The 20713-nt window shown below is 36.6% G+C and overlaps 2 protein-coding genes across 2 annotated transcripts; both read left to right on the top strand.

The window, feature by feature from the left end:
- Nucleotides 1-7915: 7915 nt before the first annotated feature.
- On the top strand, nucleotides 7916-10076 carry LOC130014981 (uncharacterized). Its single transcript, XM_056104190.1, has 5 exons — nucleotides 7916-8037; nucleotides 8249-8753; nucleotides 8861-8915; nucleotides 8974-9425; nucleotides 9567-10076. The coding sequence occupies exons 1-5, from the start codon at nucleotides 7916-7918 to the stop codon at nucleotides 10074-10076; spliced, it is 1644 nt and encodes a 547-aa protein (XP_055960165.1).
- Nucleotides 10077-16895: 6819 nt separating this feature from the next.
- On the top strand, nucleotides 16896-18083 carry LOC126662073 (uncharacterized). Its single transcript, XM_050355961.1, has one exon. It carries the CDS (start codon nucleotides 16896-16898, stop codon nucleotides 18081-18083), a length of 1188 nt encoding a protein of 395 aa, XP_050211918.1.
- The last annotated feature ends 2630 nt before the right edge of the window (nucleotides 18084-20713 follow it).

The raw sequence follows: 20713 nt of genomic DNA, 5'->3' as shown, positions 1-20713 counted from the left end.
TAAAGTTGTAAGATAATGTTATTCTTAATTTTTTTTAATAAAAATTAGGATAAATCTATTTATTTGTATTGAAACATCACAAAATAAACTTTAAGAGATAATAATTTATTTTTATATTATTTTTTTAAATAGTGCTCTTATCTCTTTTTTTTACAATTTCTTTTGGTTTTATAAACTGGGAGAGGATAATTTTTCGATTTTATTCAAACTACTTTATCTATGCCCTTTTGTCTGTGTGTATACATAAGAGTTTTATTTGTTTTTCTTTTCAAAAAACTTCTCTAGAAGGGTGATTGGCTTGTTTTTATATAGTTTTTTTTTACGATTATTTGTTCTTCCAATGTGTTTGATCCTTGGTTTTTTCAAATATAAATTGACATTTGTTTAAATATAAAATTTTTGATTTTTTATTGTTTAAGAATTTTTGCAGCTTGATTGAAGTGTATCCAATAATCCAATGCATGAAGCAACCTATGAAAGTTATAAGAGTGTAAATAGTGCGTGAAACTTTCTCAATTTGTTGTACTGTAAACTTTTCATTTTAGAATTTTTATTATGTTCTTTGCTTATTTGAAAAAAATAAACTAGTATTAAATTTAGTTTGTTGTGTTGAATCTTGTTAGCATTTAATTTTTGGGACATATTTTTTTTGGCTTAAATGCATAAAAAATCATGAATTTTCGCGTTTTTCTTGTATTTGACACGAACTTTTAATTTTAGCGTAAATATACACCAACTATCCAATTTTTGCAATAATGACACCGGTCTGGATTCCGGCTTGTATGCGCCTATGTGGCACCGGTCTTTGCCACGTTGTTCCAACGTGCGCCCGCTACATTATCCATTCGTTCCTAGTCAGCAAAACCAAGTTGTTTGCCTAATTGCTTCCTGAAAACAAAACGGTGCGTTTTGTAACCCTAATTTATAATACCTTCATTTCCTTTCAATTAGGTCTTCTCCCTTCTTTTTCTCGCTCGTCATTTTACACTTACCAACCACAAAAACGATGAAACTAACCAGGAAAAAAAACGTAAACACTAACCCTAATCAGAAAATGAAAGGTCCTTCTCTTTCGCTGCTGTAATTAGGGCTTAGTTTTGTCGCAATAATTAGGGCTTAGTTTTACCTCTAAAATTAGGGATTAATTTCAACCTCCTTCTTTGCTGGTGTTTTTCTGGAGTTATTTGCTTCAACCTTGCTCAAATTAGTGGTCTGTACTAACAGGTAACTTATTGTTGCTTAATTTGCTACCTGATATGGATTCGCCCATATTTGTTGTGTATTACAACTACAATGGGAGTTTTCTTACTTTTGGCGATGAAAAGCTGTATTTTAAGGGTGAAACTATGTACTAGGTATTTAGCGTCGATAATATTGGGTATTCTATGTTTGAAATCGATATTTTGAAGTTAGGGTATTCTAAGTTCAAACTGTCTTATGTTGTGCCTGGACTCCCAATAATTTATGGTTTGAGAGCTCTAGAGAATGACCGTGATGTGGCTGATATGTTCTTGTTAAGAGGGACAAAGGGTTGGCCTGGGTTTTTTAAGTTGTTTGTTGAAGTTGAAAAGACACTAGAAAATATTGAACCCTTTGTTGTTGACACTGAAAGACCAAAGGGTAAGGGCAAAAAAGAAAAGGGCAGTTCAAGTGTTGTAGTTAAAGATGAAACTCCTATAACTGCTAATGAAACCCCTATAGTTCATCAGGAAACCCTTGCAGATGATCATGAAATCCATGTAGTTGCCATTGAATCTGTGGATAGGGATGCTAATGGTGTTGATGTAAACATTACAGAGGCTGTCGATAGGGATTTTGGGGATGATAATGTTGTTGATGTAAACATTTTAGAGGTTATGGATAGGGATTTAGGGGGATGCTAATGTTCGTTCTGACAATAATGAAAGAGGGTGATTCTGACTATATTCCAGTTGTGGAAAGTGATACCGACGATGGCCTTGATGACGATGAACTTTCGGATGATAAAGAATACATTGTGGCTAGGCGAGATATGGCTAAGTACAAGAAAAAAGGAGGCTTGCTTTTCAGAGAAACGAGTTCAAGGCTTCATGAGGGGGCACGGAGGAGTAATCCACCTGATGATAGCAACGATGTTGCACCCGAGGATGAAGGACCTTATATTAGTGACTATGAAGCATCTGACTGTGATGTGAACTCAGTAGGGAGTGATGATGACCTTGATGAGGAGGGAAATCCTATTACTCAAAGGAAGGTTCTATATGATTCCAAGTGTGATATAAAGGATTTTGAGCTGTTTTTGGGCATGAGGTTTGAGAGTGTACCTCAGTGTAGAGAGGTTGTACAGAGATGGGCAGTATTGAATGGCTTCTATCTCAAAACATGCAGGACTAACAAGTATCAACTTGGAATGAAATGCTCAGTTGGCTGCCCTTGGTACTTCTTTAGAAGTGCAGACAGAAAAGATGCCACATTTAAAATCAAAAGATTTGTCAGTGACCATTCATGTACTCGACAGGTTGAGAATAGGCAAGTGACATAATTCTGGATTGCTGATGAATATAAGAGCAAGATTAGAAGAAATCTTAACTTTCAGCCTAAAAAATACAGGCAGAGTTGCTTGAGAGGTACTACTTTAAAGTGAGTAAATGGAAGTATTATCGAGGAAAAGATCACGCCCTGGAGCTTCTTTGTGGGCCAGTGGTTGAACACTGCGCATCAATAAGATCTTATATGGCTGAGTTGATGAGGGTTGATCCAGAAGGGAGATTTGAGTTTCTCCTAGGCGAGGGTGCTGTTTTTCAAGGGTTTTTTTTGTAGGCCTGAGTGCCTTGAAGAAAGGATTTCTGTCTGGATGCCGACCAATAATTGGATTTGACGGATGCCTTTTGAAGACTAACTAGGAGGGGCTATACTAACTGTCGTTGCAAAGGATGGTAATAATCAAATGTACCCTATTTGCTGGGCAGTGGTGGAGACTGAAAATGAGCATGACTGAACTTAGTTTTTGAACATTTTATGTCAACAGCTGGGCTTTAGAGAAGTATATGGGTGGAGCTTTATGAGTGACCAGTAGAAGGTAAACTATTATTAATGTTGTCTGTGTAGTTTGTTAGTGCTTTGTAGTATGTTGGTGAAATTAGGTTGTTTGTGTTCGTATAATATGTTGCTGAAATTAGGTTGTTTGTGTAGTATGTTGCTGAAATTAGGTTTTTTGTGTAGTATGTTGCTGAAATTAGGTTGCTGGTTTATGTGGTGATGTTGCTGAAATTAGATTGCTAGTTTGTGTGTTTATGTTGCTGAAATTAAGTTGATGGTTAGTATGTTGATGTTGCTGAAATTAGGTTGCTAGTTTGTGTGTTTATGTTGCTGAAATTAGGTTATTGGTTAGTGTTTTTATGTTACTGCTTTGTGTATTATGTTGGTGGGTTTAATATGCTAATTGTGATTATCATTGCAATAGGGCCTGATCAATGCCATTGCAACCCTTACTCCACATGCTGAGCACAAAAACTGTGTTAGGCACGTCTATTGCAACTGGAAAAAGGAGCATAAAGGGCAAGCACTGAAGAACTTATTCTAGAGAGCAGCTAGAAGTACATACGAGGCTGAATTAACAGAATCCCTCAAGATACTAAAGGCAGAATCCCCAAACCCTACCAAAAATCCTACCCCTAATTCCATAACCATTGGAATTACATAAACCTTCAGCAAGCCTTTCTAAAGTTTGGAGTCGCATGAAGAGTTTCTTTAGCTCAAAAAAGAAACGTAAGGAATAAAAGATTTGGTTTTTTCATACCTAATCCACAAGAGGATTTCAAATCTATTCGTGCAAGGCTTAATTCAGTCAGTATCGGGTATTACAAGATCAGGGCGTTCGACGCAAGATATCCCTATAGGGCCTCGCAGGATCCACTCCCTCTGTCTAGTCGTCCTCCTCGCAATTCAAAGTAGCAGAAACCATTGAGAAACCATCGATTTGTGATGACATGTCATATGTCCAAGCAGTACGTAATGATCCAATTGTTTTACCGCTGCAGGAAACCACAGCTGAGGACTACTCGGATTCGCTGATTGTGGTTGTCAAAATACTCAGTTCAAAAAATAATTTGATCTCCTTTGTACATAATCTTAGTATAATTTCTCGACCTCCAAAGGAAGATACGTTTGGATTAATGTTATGGGAATCTCAATTGGTGCATGACAAGAGGGGCTTTTCATGCAAATTTCCAAAAGATTTAGAGACCCTATCACGGTGCATCCAATGGTCCTTTCGAAAGAGAGACTAGATACAGGTTCGATTCTGATTTCAACTACAAATGAGCTCATTCATGATTATATTCCCTTGATGTTAGATGGAAGGGAGTTTATTTTAACATTTAAAGAATCAGATCTTCCAATTTTTTTGGCGGAATGGGAAACCCAATCTTTTTCAGATTCTTGTGACGATTCGGGCAGCTCTACGGACTCCTTTTCAGTTAAAGATTTTTCCACAGTTTCAGCAACCATGCATTCACGTGATGCTAAAACAGTAGGTCCATCTCCAGCCTTCCATCCGAGTCAGTCATTAAACAATAATTTTGATACTTCAGCTGGGATGCAAACATCAGGTTCAGAAACAAAGGTTTGTGTTTTTTTGGATCAGACTCCAGTGGCCTTCAAAGAATTTATTGAACAGAGGCGCAAATCAAAACTCATAGACCAAACTGGTCTTGTGTGTTATACGGTATCAGATACAGGCAGCCCCGATTCATCTTTCTCGGATAGTATTATCATAAATAGGAACAAACTGAATTCAGCAGCGGCTATAATTCAGAGGAAGGAGTTAGAAGCAAGAAACACATGGAACATTGGATTAGAGTTGGGTTTATTTTCGACAGAGAAGGAAGAAGGAATTGTCCAGTTGCTTTCTCAGAGGATTTCGTTGGAGGCTTAATTGCAACCTGCTGTTTCTTATTAACCAGGTTTTTATCCTTTTTTAATTTAATGTCATACAACTTTAACTTCGTGTCATGGAATTGTCGAGGAGGTCTGTCATTTTCTCGCAAACAGCGTTTTGTTCGTTCTTTGGTGTTTGCTAATAATCTCCCGCTGTTAAGACTTGGGGAAACAAAAAAAAGAGGTGTTCGATGATTTTAGTATTCAATTTTTATGGCCTAATTTGGATTTCGATTACAGTTTTGTTCCTTCAATTGGTGCTTCGGGTGGTTTATTATGTATTTGGAATTCGAATTTTATTTCTCCTTCTAGGATTGTCAAAGCCAATAGATGGATTAGTATGGATTTTATTTGGGGCGGTTTGAATATCAGATTTATTTTGGTTTATGCTAGCAATTGTCCAAAAGAGCGGGCTTCTTTGTGGGATGATATTATGCCAGAACTTTGCTCGGATTTTGCTTGTATTCTTGTGGGTGATTTCAATAAGATATTGGATCCTTCAGAGCGCTTAAATTGCACTGCTTTCTCTTCTTCTATGCTTGAGTTTTCAGCTTTTGTTTCCGCTTCTAACTCAATCAAAGCTACTCTTCAAGGTAGGTTCTTTACATGGCAGAATAATATTGTTTGATCAAAAATTGACATATGCTTTCTATCTTCCTCTGCTCTTTGCTCTTGGTCGAATTATATTTTGAAAGCTTTGCCTAGGTCGTACTCGGATCATGTTCCTATTCTTTTCAGTTCATAGGTGCTTACTGATTGGGGTCCAAAACCTTTTAAGTCCATTAATGCTTGGTGGAGTCATAAGGATTTTAATTCTTTTATTATGGATTATTGGTCGTCTATTTCCCTTAGGCTGCCAAATACGAACTTGGTGATAAAATTGAGGGAGCTGCGGAAATTGATAAAAGTCTGGAATCATGACGTTTTTGGTAATTTGGATAATAGGTTGGGTGTGGTTCAGGCAGATATATCGGCTCTAGAGGCAGCTGCCGATTTGAGCAACTTGAGTGATGCTGACGCGTCAAGGAGATCTTCGGTCTGAGTTTGATCATCTATCGAAGCATCTGGAGTCTCTTTGGTACCAAAATCGAGGCTTAATTGGAATTTAAACGGAGATAGAAACACTAAATATTTTCATACAGTAGCTTGTATTCACTCTAAGAGTAATATGATTTCTGAGTTTCTTATTGATGGTGTCCGTTACACTTCTCTTGCAGATATTAAGCAAAGGATGCATTCTTTTTACAAGAATTTGTTTCAAAGGAATTCTATAGTCAACTTATCTTTGGAGGATCTTCCCATTAAGTCGCTCTCTGATATTTAAGCTGCATTGCTTTCAGTTCCTTTCTCTGAAGAGGAGACCACTCTTATAAGTTGTGATGATAATAAAGCGCCGGGCCCGGATGGCTTTAATTATTTTTTCTACAAAAAGGCTTGGAAGACTATTAAGAATGATTTGCTCTCCCTTTTTTATGATTGTTTCAGATCTGCTTCCTTTCCAATTGGATTGAATACTGCATTTTTGGTTTTGATTACTGAATTTTCAGGGAGCTTCAGATATTAAGGACTTTAGACCGATCAATTTGATCAATGGATTATTTAAGATAATCACCAAGGCTCTAGCAAATAGATTATCTCCGGTTCTTTTTTTGGTTATCTCAGAGAACCAATTTGGTTTCATTAAAGAGAGGTCCAGAAAAATTGAAATTCCATAACCATTGGAATTACATAAACCTTCAGCAAGCCTTTCTAAAATTTAGAGTCGCATGAAGAGTTTCTTAAGCTCGAAAAAGAAACGTAAGGAATAAAAGATTTGATTTTTTCATACCTAATCCACAAGAGGATTTCAAATCTATTCGTGCAAGGCTTAATTCAGTCAGTATCGGGTATTACAAGATCAGGGCGTTCGACGCAAGATATCCCTCTAGGGCCTCGTAGGATCCACTCCCTTCGTCTAGTCGTCCTCTTCGCAATTCAAAACAGCAGAAACCTATTGAGAAACCATCGATTCATGATGGCAGGTCATACGTCCAAGTTGTACGTAATGATCCAATTGTTTTACCGCTGCAGGATACCACAACTGAGGATTACTCAGATTCGCTGATTGTGGTTGTCAAAAACTTGTCTCTACTGCTACAGGTTATGTCGTTTTTAAAACGAAAAGGAGTAGAGTATGAATCTCTATCTTTCCTGGGAGGTCCAGAAATTATACTAAGATTTCGTACAAAGGATCTCAAATTGTTTTTTGAACTGAGTATTTGCTAAAAAAATTTGATTCATTCAAGAGGTTTGATTCCTTTTTGGTGAGCAAAGGCAGATACGTTTGGATCAATGTTATGGGAATCCCAATTGGTGCATGGCAAAAGGGGCTTTTCATGAAAATTGCCAAAAGATTTAGAGACCTTATCACAGTGCATCCAATGGTCCTTTCGAAAGAGAGACTAGATACGGGTTCGATCCTGATTTCAACTACAAATGAGCTCATTCATGATTATATTCCCTTGATGTTAGATGGAAGGGAGTTTATTTTAACATTTAAAGAATCAGATCTTCCAATTTTTTTGGCGGAATGGGAAACCCAATCTTTTTCAGATTCTTGTGACGATTCGGGCAGCTCTACGGACTCCTTTTCAGTTAAAGATTTTTCCACAGTTTCAGCAACCATGCATTCACGTGATGCTAAAACAGCAGGTCCATCTCCAGCCTTCCATCCGAGTCAGTCATTAAACAACAATTTTGATACTTCAGCTGGGATGCAAACATCAGGTTCAGAAATAAAGGTTTGTGTTTTTTTGGATCAGACTCTGGTGGCCTTCAAAGAATTTATTGAACAGAGGCGCAAATCAAAACTCATAGACCAAACTGGTTTTGTATATTACACGGTATTAGATACAGGCAGCCCCGAGTCATCTTTCTCGGATAGTATTATCATAAATAGGAACAAACTGAATTCAGCAGTGGCTAAAATTTAGAGGAAGGAGTTAGAAGCAAGAAACACATGGAACGTTGGATTAGAGTTGAGTTTATTCTCGACAGAGAAGGAAGAAGGAATTGTCCAGTTGCTTTCTCAAAGGATTTCGTTGGAGGCTTAATTGCAACCTGCTGTTTCTTATTATCCAGGTTTTTTTATCCTTTTTTAATGTCATACAACTTTAACTTCGTGTCATGGAATTGTCGAGGAGGTCTGTCATTTCCTCGCAAACAGCATTTTGTTTGTTTTTTGGTGTCTGCTAATAATCTCTCGCTGTTGGGACTTGGAGAAACAAAAAAAAGAGGTGTTCGATGATTTTAGTATTCGCTTTGTATGGCCTAACTTGTATTTCGATTATAGTTTTGTTCCTTCAATTGGTGCTTCGGGTGGTTTATTATGTATTTGGAATTCGAATTTTATTTCTCCTTCTAGGATTGTCAAAGCCAATAGATGTATTAGTATGGATTTTATTTGGGGCAGTTTGAATATCAGATTTATTTTGGTTTATGCTAGCAATTGTCCAAAAGAGCGGGCTTCTTTGTGGGATGATAATATTGCAGAACTTTGCTCGGATTTTACTTGTATTCTTGTGGGTGATTTCAATGAGATATTGGATTATTCAGAGCGCTTAAATTGCACTGCTCTCTCTTCTTCTATGCTTGAGTTTTCAGCTTTTGTTTCCGCTTCTAACTTAATCGAAGCTACTCTTCAAGGTAGGTTCTTTACATGGCAGAACAATACTGTTAGATCAAAAATTGACATATGCTTTCTATCTTCCTCTGCTCTTTGTTCTTGCCCGAATTATATTTTGAAAGCTTTGCCTAAGTCGTACTCGAATCACGTTCCTATTCTTTTCAGTTCAGAGGTGCTTACTGATTGGGGTCCGAAACCTTTTAAGTCCATTAATGCTTGGTGGAGTCATAAGGATTTTAATTCTTTTATTATGGATTCTTGGTCGTCTATTTCCCTTAGGCTGCAAAATGCGAACTTGGTGATAAAATCGAGGGAGCTGCAGAAATTGATAAATGTCTAGAATCATGACGTTTTTGGTAATTTGGATAATAGGTTGGGTGTGGTTTCGGCAGATATATCGACTCTGGAGGCAGCTACCGATTTGAGCAACTTGAGTGATGCTGACGCGTCAAGGCTTGGAGATCTTCGGTCCGAGTTTGATCATCTATCGAAGCATTTGGAATCTCTTTGGCACAAAAAATCGAGGCTTAATTGGAATTTAAACGGAGATAGAAACACTAAATATTTTCATACAGTAGCTTCTATTTACTCTAGGAGTAATATGATTTCTGAGTTTCTTATTGATGGTGTCTGTTACACTTCTCTTGCAGATATTAAGCAAAGGGTGCATTCTTTTTACAAGAATTTGTTTCAAAGGAATTCTAGAGTTAACTTCTCTTTGGAGGATCTTCCCATTAAGTTGTTCTCTGATATTCAAGCTGCATTGCTTTCATTTCCTTTCTCTGAAGAGGAGATTTTTTCCACTCTTATAAGTTGTGATGATAATAAAGCGCCGGGTCGGATGGCTTTAATTATTTTTTCTACAGAAAGGCTTGGAAGACTATCAAGAATGATTTGCTCTCCCTTTTTGACGATTTTTTTAGATCTGCTTCCTTTCCAATTAGGTTGAATACTGCATTTTTGGTTTTGATTCCTAAATTTTCAGGGAGCTTCAGATATTAAGGACTTTAGACCGATCAACTTGATCAACGGAGTCTTTAAGATAATCACCAAGGCTCTAGCAAATACATTATCTCTGGTTCTTCCTTTGGTTATCTCAGAGAACCAATTTGGTTTCATTAAAGGGAGGAGTACATATGATTGTCATATGATTGCCTCTGAGATTATTCATCTTATTAAACGGTGCAAGGAAAAAGTCTTTCTTTTCAAGCTTGATTTCAGAAAGGCTTTTGATACTATTTCTTGGCAATTTATTTTGCAGATGCTTCAGAGAATGAACTTTGATAGTAAATGGATTATTTGGATCTCGGCGTGTTTTGAATCTGCTCAGTTATATGTTCTTCTTAATGGCTTCCCATCAGATAATTTTTTTATGGAGAATGGAGTTCGCCAAGGGGATCCCATTTCTCCTATGCTTTTTGTTTTGGCTGTGGAGAGTCTGATAGCTATTTTTGCCAAAGCCTGTGCCTTGGGCCTGTTTCTGGCGTTCGAGTAGATGGTTTGGTGGAGGACCTATCCATCCTTCAATTTGCATATGATATGCTTTTGTTCGTTCCTTATGACTTTGCGATGGTTGAGAATCTTCTCTGTATCATGCGCTGCTTTGAGTTGATTTCTGGGGTCCAAATTAACTACCAAAAGTCATCTATTATTGGTATTAATGTGGACTCGGATTCTCTTTCTAAAGCTTCTACAATCTTGAATTGTAAAATTGAAGAGCTTCCTATTACCTATCTTGGGCTTTCGCTTTCTGATAGAGCGGTAGGTGCGAAACTGTGGGATCCTGTCATTTTGAATTTTTCGGTTCAGCTGTCCACTTGCAGAGTTAATCTTTTATCGACTGTTGGGAGGTTAATCCTTATTAAATCTATCTTATGTAGTTTGCCTCTACTTTTTATGCTCCTTTCGCATTCCTCAGTCTGTGGTTGTTTCTCTTGAACGAATTATGAGAAGATTCTTGTGGAGTGGAAATTCTAATACCAAAGGTTTCAGTAAATTAGCTTGGCCGGATGTGTGCGTTCCTTATTCTTCTAGCGGTCTTAGTATTACTCTTTTGCGTACTAAGAACATTTGTTTATTATGGAAGTGGATATGGAAATTAATGGTGTCTGAAAAGAACTCGATTTGGCTTACTGTGATTTCGAGTAGTTTCTCCATCGATTCCTGGTATGATCTAGAATCTTTACATGTCTTACAACTTTCTCACATCTGGAAAGGTATCTTGTATTCTTGTGTTAGAAACAAAGAAATTTGGAGTTACTTTAAGGATTCAATAACTATGGCTTTAGGGAATGGCAATGACACTCAGTTTTGGTTTAATAATTGGTCTTCAGTTCCGCTCATTCAATCTTTCCCTGTTTTTTTCTCCTTTCTCACAACAAGGAGGACAAGGTTTCTGCTCTTTTTGATCCTGAAGTTCAACAGTTTACTCGTTTTTCTTGGGCTCGCCGTCTTCGTCTCGGAGAGCAGCAACAACTTCACAGTCTGATCCAGCAGCTGCCGCAGATTGCAGGTCTTCAGTCATCGCCGGATAAACCAGTTTGGAGAAGGGAGAAGCAGAATTCTTCGGCTTCTATGGCTGATATGCTGCACGTGAAATCTGGGTACCTGCAAACTTCCTTTTATCGCAGCAAATATGGAAGGAAGTTCTTCCACCTCAGATTCAATTCTATGTTTGGCTTTTATCTAGAGATCGTATATCTTCTAAAGCGGGTTTGGTAAGGAGAGGGATTCTACTGTCACGACCCGATTCCCGGATCGAGACAGGCGCTAGGGAATGGGAGTGGTTGCTCCGAAACCCGTAGCAAGCCTTAAAATAAAATTCATTTTTCTCATTAAAAACAAATTAACTTTTCTTTAAAAAGTTTTCTCTTATAATTTTTGTTTCGAAATCCACTATAAATTTTTCGCGGAATAAAATCATACACTTTAAATTCCGAAACGTAAATACTAGGTCAACCATTTCACGGGACCTCTTTTCCATTTTCACAACATGTCAATTTTTATAACCCTTTTTCAAAACGTTTTTAGGGTAAGACATGCAAATCACATATATGCCACGTCGGGCCCACATACACATTTTTGTCTCGATGCCAACAGTTTCATTTACTGTTTTCCACATTTATCTCGGTATCTCAAATACTCGAGAGGCATCACAAAATACCATAATAAGCATGCATATATAAATATAATAATAACAAAGCGATGATAATTAAACAGAGTATTATCGTGGCAGTTCATCGCAAAATAAAGCATGCTAAAGAGTTCCGTCTATCTAGACATTACTACTGCAGCGCTAAGATAGGAAAAATATTCACAAAATACCACATCGCCCAAAACAGAGACTTCATGAGCAAGAATATGAAGCCTCACCAAAAATGACAGTCTACGTACCTGAAAAATTGGTACAACAACGGGGTCAGATTAACTGGTGAGTTGACATCTTACAAACACACATTAAATAATTTATCCCGTTATAAAATAGATATATTCAAATATTTACTACCGGTTCAATCACAGAAACGTAAAGCTTATGAAATGAAATGCTGTTTCTAATCCATATTCCTCTAAGTCTCCTTTCAGACTTAGATTAATAAACTAGTCGGCTGAACCCGTAAATTCACTCGACTCTAGTTTATTTTCCACTATCCTTTACAGTTCTAAACTTTTGTTTAGACTGTTCCCAACTTTTCTTATGAACTCAACGACCGATAACATTAAGTGTTCCATGACGCCGTTAGTTCTTAAATCAATCGGCCGAACTCTAACGTTCCGTCACCGTTAACTTGTTCGGGGTTCTAGACCGTCGTCTTAGAAGCTCTCCCGCTATGTCTGGACCGTCGTCTCAGACTTCTAGACCGTCGTCTAGATTCACACAGTACATTCCACTTAACATAAAAATAAATATGCATGCAATAACTAGTGATCACATAGTCCTATTATAGCCCAAATAGGATGGCACGTTTCGTAGACTCATTCCATAATAATTTTATTTACTCAAAATAAATATACGATATATTTAAAATGCTTTACGATATTAATTTTCCACATTAAAGTAATAATAGTAATTTTATTACTTTAATGTATGCATGTAATAATGCAAACTCACAGACTGTCGTTCCACAATTATTTACGCACGCTAATCCACATTTAGCTCCTCGGCAATTATTGCCCCGTGAATGCCTCGCATTCCGAGATTGACCTTTCGTCAATTCTAAACGTTTGTTAATCAAAACGTTTCCCACTAATCATCACGATCGACATCGTGGCCCGTACATACACTACGTATCGGGTTCAATCTTAGGAATCCAATTAAATTTCATAATTTGGTCCATTCTAAATCTTAGGTAAATTTTACCATTTTACCCTTTCGGAAAAATTCCCATATTTTAGAAAATACTATTCGGCCCTTCTAAATTTTTATATTCCAAAATACCCTTATTCCAAAATCCTCTTTTATAAAATACAATATACATATATACATCTTTTAATTAAAATTTTCCAATTTTAATTAAATAAAACATTAATTAGTTTATATCTAACTAATTAATTCTTACCCATTAAAAATATAACTCTTTTGGGTCCAAGCCCAAATTAAAATTTTAAAACTTGAAAACTTTTAATTTAATAAATCCAAGGTTCCACTTACCTTTGAAGTCCACCAAAAACCCATTTAGGACATATTAGTCCTTATACTTTCAAATCTTGCATTTTAGTCCTTTTACCAAATTTTAATTAATTACTTACCTTTTTAACTTTTTAACTTTGGGTCCAAATTATTTAGTCAAGTCTAAATAAAAGTCCAAAGTTCTAAGTCCGGGATCTAATTACGGTTTCGGCCCCACTTGGCCCCGGTCCATTTTGGTTCGGTTTCAACCCGACCAAATCTTGGTTCGGTTAAACAGAGACACCGTGCTCCGTTTACCGGCCGGTAGTGGTTCGCCGACCACCACCCCACTCTCTAAACCACCTATACCAAAATTAGCCAATCAATTTCAAATTGAATGAATTAAACTCTACTAAAATATTTAATCACACTTGATTAAATATTACAACACTAACCACATCATAAACAATTAAACAATCACACCATATAGCCATCTATTCGGCCAACATACCAAAATTACCATATATCACAATTTTTTAACAATTAAACATTTTCATGGCATGCTTATTAACTCAACAATTAATCAAGAAATTTAAAAGTAAAATTTCTTTTAAATCGTAGATTTATTCGGCTTCAAGCCACAATTAAGCATTTGAACATTTAAATCCACATAACCATTTAAACATAATCTCAAACTCATTTAATCACCAAGAATCATACCAACTAAACAATAAAATCATTTATTTGCATTTTCATATATTCGGCTAACAACTATTTATCATCCAAAATTAACATGTAAATCCAATACATATAATTTCAACAAATACCCATAATCAAATTTCCACAAATTAAACATGCAATTCTAAAGACATATTCGGCCAACCAAAAATTTTACAAACAAAATTTATAAATTCCTACTATCAACATATAACATGGAAATTCCCATAAATCATTTTACAATAATCACATAAATCACACATATATACATTTCGGCATACCCATTAAATAACTTTCATAATTTATTCATGCCAAAATAAAATTATATTCGGTCACATTAAAAATTTCACTAACACATTTTTTTTTATCAAAAATTCTATCATGCATCACATTTAAATTGATCTTTAAAACAATCTAAATAATCATGCAAACATTATAATAAACACAACAAATTATCAAGGAGTAGAAAATCATAACACCATTCGGCAATCACAAACAAAATTACCCACAAATCTTTATTTCAAAATTTTAAACACATAACACACATATTTACCCATTTAACAATTTTTTTAACCCAAAACAATTTATCTCATAAATATTTCTTTTAATCCCATTATTTTCGGTTTTAAGGAAAAATTATTAAAATTCTTACACTTTGATCTTTGAAACCCCCAAATTTTCTTAATTAATTTAAAACGTTTTAAATCATAAGATTTTAAACCTTATTTCATGAAAAATCTTGAAAATATTCGGCTCATTAAACCATAAACTTAACCCTTTAAATTTTTCTTTTAAAAACCTTTAAGTTTCCTCAAGAATCAAGCTTTAACACTAGAAATATAAATTTCCAGCTTTTTAAGCTTAGTTCAAAACACTTGTTCAAGTTAAAAATAAAATTTAAACACATAACTACTTTAAAAATTTTGAATCTTTTAAAACCAACTCTTACCCATGTTTTATCTTACTCATTAAAGCCACAATCCATGATTGCATGTAGGTTTTAAACCCTTGAACCAAAATTTTTATTAAAACCGAAATTTTCAAAAATGAACAACACCCAAATATTTAATCCTCTTAAGAAAACACATTTTGAAAGAAAGATCACATTTTTAAAACTTTAAGTAAACCTTCCATTAAAGCATAAAACCCAAGAAGAAGAAGAAGAATGATCACCCACAAAAATCATCACATAAAACTCATTTACAAAAGCTTTTAATCTTACCTTTTCAAAAAGCTTGAGTTAAAAAGTTAATGGGGTTTGTTATTTTCCTAGGGTTTGGTTCGGTCAAGACAAGAAAAAGAAGAGAGTGACTTTTGGTTTCTCTACAATCTTATTTGCTCCTAAGAAAATGGAGAAAAGACAAAGATTTCCACTTATAGCATTTTTTATTGAAAAATTGTGGGGTCTAATTTACCTTTTTTCATCTCAATCATTAACTCCACTCTTAGGCTACATGCATGTTGACAAGTGTCCAACATGTGTCACCTCATATTCACTTGCTTTCTCCCCAAGTTAAGCTAATCTTAGCTTATTTACTTATTTTTACGGTTTTCGAAGTTCCGTAAAAATCTTTCTCGAAAAACGTTTCCGAACTAAATTAATCTCTTACATGATCAAATCTTGAGCAATTATATTTATAATTTATTTTTTTAACGTTTTAATTATTTAAATCGGTTTTATCATTTAATGGCCGAAAATTACAAAAATGCCACCCATGCACAATAATTCAATTTACGTAGCCATGCACACGTAAACATTTAAATAATCAATCAAACATCGCAAATAAATCAATCACATGCATTTAAACACCGAAAAAAAATAATTTCTAAGCCGGTACTCTACCGCCGCTAATTTCCGATTCACCGCATTTTCAAAAATTCCATATTTTGAAAATTAGGGGTATTACATCTACAATCCGATTATTCTTCTTGTGACGTTTGCACGGAGGTTGAAACAAATATTCATATTGTTTTGCATTGTCAATTTGCATGGAAATTTTTGTTGTCTTTGATTTTGAAGTGCAGCGTTAGTTGGGTTATCCCGGGGACTTTGGATGATTTTTTCACCCAATGGGTTTCTCTTTCAGATGGCAGACATCGCAAGTTTTGGAAGCTTCTTTAGTTCTATAGAGTTTGGCACTTTTGGAAGGTTAGAAACAAACGGGTATTTGATGAGGAGTCAGCAGATATTATCTCTCTACTTTTCTTGACTGTCTGCAAAGCAGTTGAGTTTCACAGGACGCACAACAAGGAATTTACTTACTCTGGCAATGGTGTCTTTAGAAATGTTGAGTTTTTTTGCAATTATTTCTAGTTTGTTATCCTGTTTCTGACTCTTTTTGCCATCCTTGCTTTGTGGATGAGCTAATTTATTGATCATTTATAAAAAAAAATGGCACATAAAAGGCTACGACTTTAGGAGTTGGTTGAAACATATACAAACCATGGAATAAAATAAAATCAGGATTTCTAAAAAAATCTGATCTTGAATAAGAAAAATTTCTATGACAGCTTTTAAAAATAAACACTGCCCTTAAAACAAGCTATCATATTAATTTTGAAATTATGAAGAAGATAATATATAAGATAATATATAAAATAATATATTTATAAATATAAAAGGGATACCGCAATGATAAAGTAGACATCATATGAATAACTTCGCCCTGCTTACTACAGTCTTGCGCTCTGGCAAGTTGAATGTCTTGTACCGGAAGGTGACAAGTGGTGACTAATCTCTGTGTTCTAGAATTTAAGTGTCTTTTCTCCATCATTTGCTGATCCTTGTTTTCAGTGCTGCAGTTTTGCCCCCCACTTTTGTCTTGTCTCTGTTTTTGTGCCCACTTTTGCTATTTCTGATTGGTTATGCTCTTGACCAATACATGCAGTGTTATTTTTATTTTTCTTAAGCCCTATTAAGCCGAAGTTAGGGTTCTCTTTCTTTCTTCTTTCTGCTCTCCCTTTTCTTTTCTCTTTCTTTTTTCTGTTTTCATGGCTGGGTTAAATGGTGTTGGTGATCAATCAGTCCGCAATGTTTTTGAGGAGGAGGAAGACGATGGACTGGATATTTCGGGTATTGAAGAAGCGAGAAATGATGAGTATAAATGGTGTCTGGTGGGTAGGTTTTTGACTGAGAAGACGGTGAACTTAACAGCGGTAAAAACTGTCTTACCGCCCATATGGAAGCCGGTGAGAGGAGTATGTATCACAGAGGCAGGTCCGAATCTGTTTTTGTTTCAGTTCTTCCATGAAATGGATATGAAGAGGGTTCTGGAAGATGGTCCTTGGACGTTCGAGTTTCATTTATTTATTTGCCGTCAATTAGTGGTTGGAGAATCGGTTGCTAACATTCAACTATGGGATGCCGTTCTATGGGTCCATGTGAATGATATCCCACTTGGTTTGGTTACAAAGAAACTTGGTGAGAATGTGGGCAATTATCTGGGTAAGTTTATTTGCCATGATAATCGGAGAGTTAAGCCTAATGAAAGTAGTTCGTTGCGTGTTAGGGTTAGCATTGATGTGAGAAAACCCTTAAAAAAGAAAATGAAGTTCAAGCGGAGTGCTAATACTTGGAGCTGGGTAGAACTCCAATATGAGAGGATCCCTATGTTTTGTTTCTACTGTGGCATTATGGGACATTCTGAGAAGTTTTGTGATAAATATTTTGATAATCCCATCCCGAAAGAGGAATTGCCTTACGGGGCAGATATGAGATATGTCATGAAAAAATCGCCGGTTTTAATGGAGGATAGATGGTTGAGGAATGCCGATACAGCAGTGGTGGAGAGCGAGGTTGCTGATGATGAGGTGGCAGATATGGCAGATTTGAATGCGAAGATGGTAACAAATCTTAGCATTGAAAAATCAAATATGATTTCTGAATTTCAAATTGGAGGGATAAGGGGAAAGGAGGATAAAGAGAAAGGAATGTCCACTGATTTAGTGGTTAGTGCTGTGACCAAATCTTCAAAGGAATATTTGAATTCCAAAAAGGTTAACTTAGCAATTGAATCAGGTGATGAGGGAGCGATGGAATCAAAAAGGAAACGTCCAAATCTGGACTATAGCGTGGGAAATAATGTGAGTGGGCCAAGTTTTCATGCAACGGACATGATTATTGATCCAATTAGCTACAGACCGGCGGGCCTTGATAATAAGGCCGGCCCGAAGAAATGAGTTGTCTGGGCTGGAACTGCAGGGGTATGGCCAACCCGCGTGCGATTAGGTTCCTTCGTGATATGGCTAGAAGGTTGAGGCCTTCTTTGATTTTTTTATCTGAAACTATGGTTACTAAGCTAAGACTTACAGTGTTGAAGAACGTCATGGGTTATGAGAACATGTTCGTTGTTGACAGTGTTGGTCGGAAAGGAGGATTGGTGTTCTTTTGGAAGCAGGAAGTTGAGGTTTCTGTTCTGGGTTATAGCGCTAATTTTATTGATCTAGAGGTGAGGTTGAAGGAAGGATTTCGGTGGAGGCTAACTGGTTTCTATGGATGTCCGGAGAGGAATAGGAGGCGTGAGTCGTGGGATATCTTGTATAATCTGAGTTTGAATAGTTCGCTCCCGTGGTGTGTACTTGGAGATTTTAACGATATTTTATCGCATGAGGATAAGCGTGGAGGTGGTGCTCAGCCTAATTGGCTAATAAATGGTTTTCGCAACGCTGTTATCAATAGTGGCCTTCATGATATAGGGGCGTCGGGATATAAATTTACGTGGGCTAGGGGTAGAAACAGCTTGAGTAGAGTGGAAGAAAGGCTTGATCGAGTATTATGTTCTAATGATCGGGTGGAGTTATTTCCGGAGGCTGGCGTTCGTAATCAAGAAACCACAACGTCAGACCATCTTCCTATGTTTTTGTATTTAAATCAGCAGGCTACTGATCAGAGAAAACGAATTTTTAGATTTAATAATGTTTGGTTGGCAAATAAGGAGTGCGAAGGAGTAGTTAACTCGGCTTGGATGAGCTCGACAGATTCAGATATTGCTGCAAAACTAACCGCAACTCAGAAGACTCTTATTGAATGGGGAGGTAACAGGGGCCCGAATTATAAGAAGAGAGCAGCTGGGCTTCGGAATCGTATGGGACGCCTGAATGTTAACAGTGATGATAGGCGGAGAGCGGAATACAGCAGGTTAGCCATGGAGTATCACGCGTTGCTTGGGGAAGAAGAAGTTTACTGGAAACAGCGAGCTAAGAGCTTCTGGCTAGCACATGGAGATGCCAATACACGGTATTTCCACAATTTTGCAACTGCTAGGAAGAAAGGAAATCAAGTGAATAAGCTTAGAGACGAAAGTGGGATTTGGAGAACTTCTAAAGAGGAGGTTGCAGGCATAAAGCAGAGGTATTTTAGTTCTCTTTTTACTGAAAATCAATTTGGCCCTATTGAGTTTGTGGAGATTGCTTCTCGTGTATCTGAAGATGAAAATGGTTGTTTAATGAGCCCTGTCTCTGATTGGGAAGTAAAGAATGCGGTGTTTAGCATGCATAATGATAAGTCTCCGGGTCCAGACGGCTTTAATCCGGCGTTTTTTAAAAATTATTGGGGTGTGGTGGGGAAGGATGTGATTAAGCTTTGTAGAGACTTTTTTGCTACAGGTTGTTTTAAAAGTGGCTTGAATGATACTGCTTTAGTTTTGATTCCTAAAGTTAGTAATCCGGAGTATATGACTGAACTTCGGCCTATTTCTTTGTGCAATGTGTCCTATAAAATCATTTCAAAAGTGTTAGCCAATCGAATGAAGAAATTAATGCCTAATATTATCTCAGAGAACCAAAGCGCTTTTGTTGAAAACAGGCTTATTACTGATAATTTTTTAATTGCGTATGAGATTGGCCATTATTTGAGACGGAAAAGAAGAGGGAAGTTGGGTATGGCGGCGCTTAAAATTGACATGAGTAAAGCTTATGATAGAGTTCGTTGGGATTTTGTCGAGTTTATGCTTAAGAAGTTGGGGTTTTGCGACGCTTGGGTAAAATTGGTGATGTATTGTATCTCTTCGGTCACTTATTCCAGTATTGGTGACTGTGAGCTGCTCGACCCTATTATTCCTAGCAGAGGCTTGAGACAAGGCGATCCCCTCTCGCCGTATCTGTTTATTATTTGCGCGGAAGGCCTTAGCTTACTTCTTAAAAATGAAGAGAATGGAGGTAAATTGCACGGGGTAGAAGTTTGTAGGGGAGCTCCTACGATTAGCCATCTTTTCTTTGCGGATGATTGTTTTCTCTTTTTCCGAGCTTCGAAAGAGGAAATGACTACCGTAAAAGGGGTGCTTGATAATTATGAGAGTCTCTCGGGCCAAAAGGTAAATCTCCAAAAATCCAATATTATCTTTAGCACAAATGTTTTGTTGGCAGATAGAGTGGGTATTCGGTCGGTGTTGAATGTGGATGAGGCGAGTGATAGTGGGAAATATTTAGGCCTCCCATCTTTGGTTGGTAAAAATAAGACCGTTATTTTTGATTTTGTTCGGGAAAGAGTTTGGAGTAAGGTGAAAGGGTGGAACTCAAAGTTTTTATCTAGAGGGGGAAAGGAGATTCTTATTAAAACGGTTGCACAATCTATGCCAAATTATGTGATGAATGTGTTTTTAATCCCTCGCCGTCTTTGTGAGGAGCTTGAAAGGATGCTTAATTCGTTTTGGTGGGGTAGAGATAGAGAGAAGAGGAAGGGCATTAATTGGGCAAGTTGGGATAGACTTTGTATCCCGAAAAAATTTGGCGGTATGGGGTTTAAAAAGATTCGAGAGTTTAATCTAGCTATGTTGGCTCGCCAAGCTTGGCGGTTTATCACCGAGGAGAAT

Source organism: Mercurialis annua, linkage group LG8 (assembly GCF_937616625.2).
Source record: "Mercurialis annua linkage group LG8, ddMerAnnu1.2, whole genome shotgun sequence".
In the NCBI taxonomy this organism is placed as follows: Eukaryota; Viridiplantae; Streptophyta; class Magnoliopsida; order Malpighiales; family Euphorbiaceae; genus Mercurialis; species Mercurialis annua.
This window is presented reverse-complemented; position numbering and strand designations above follow the sequence as displayed.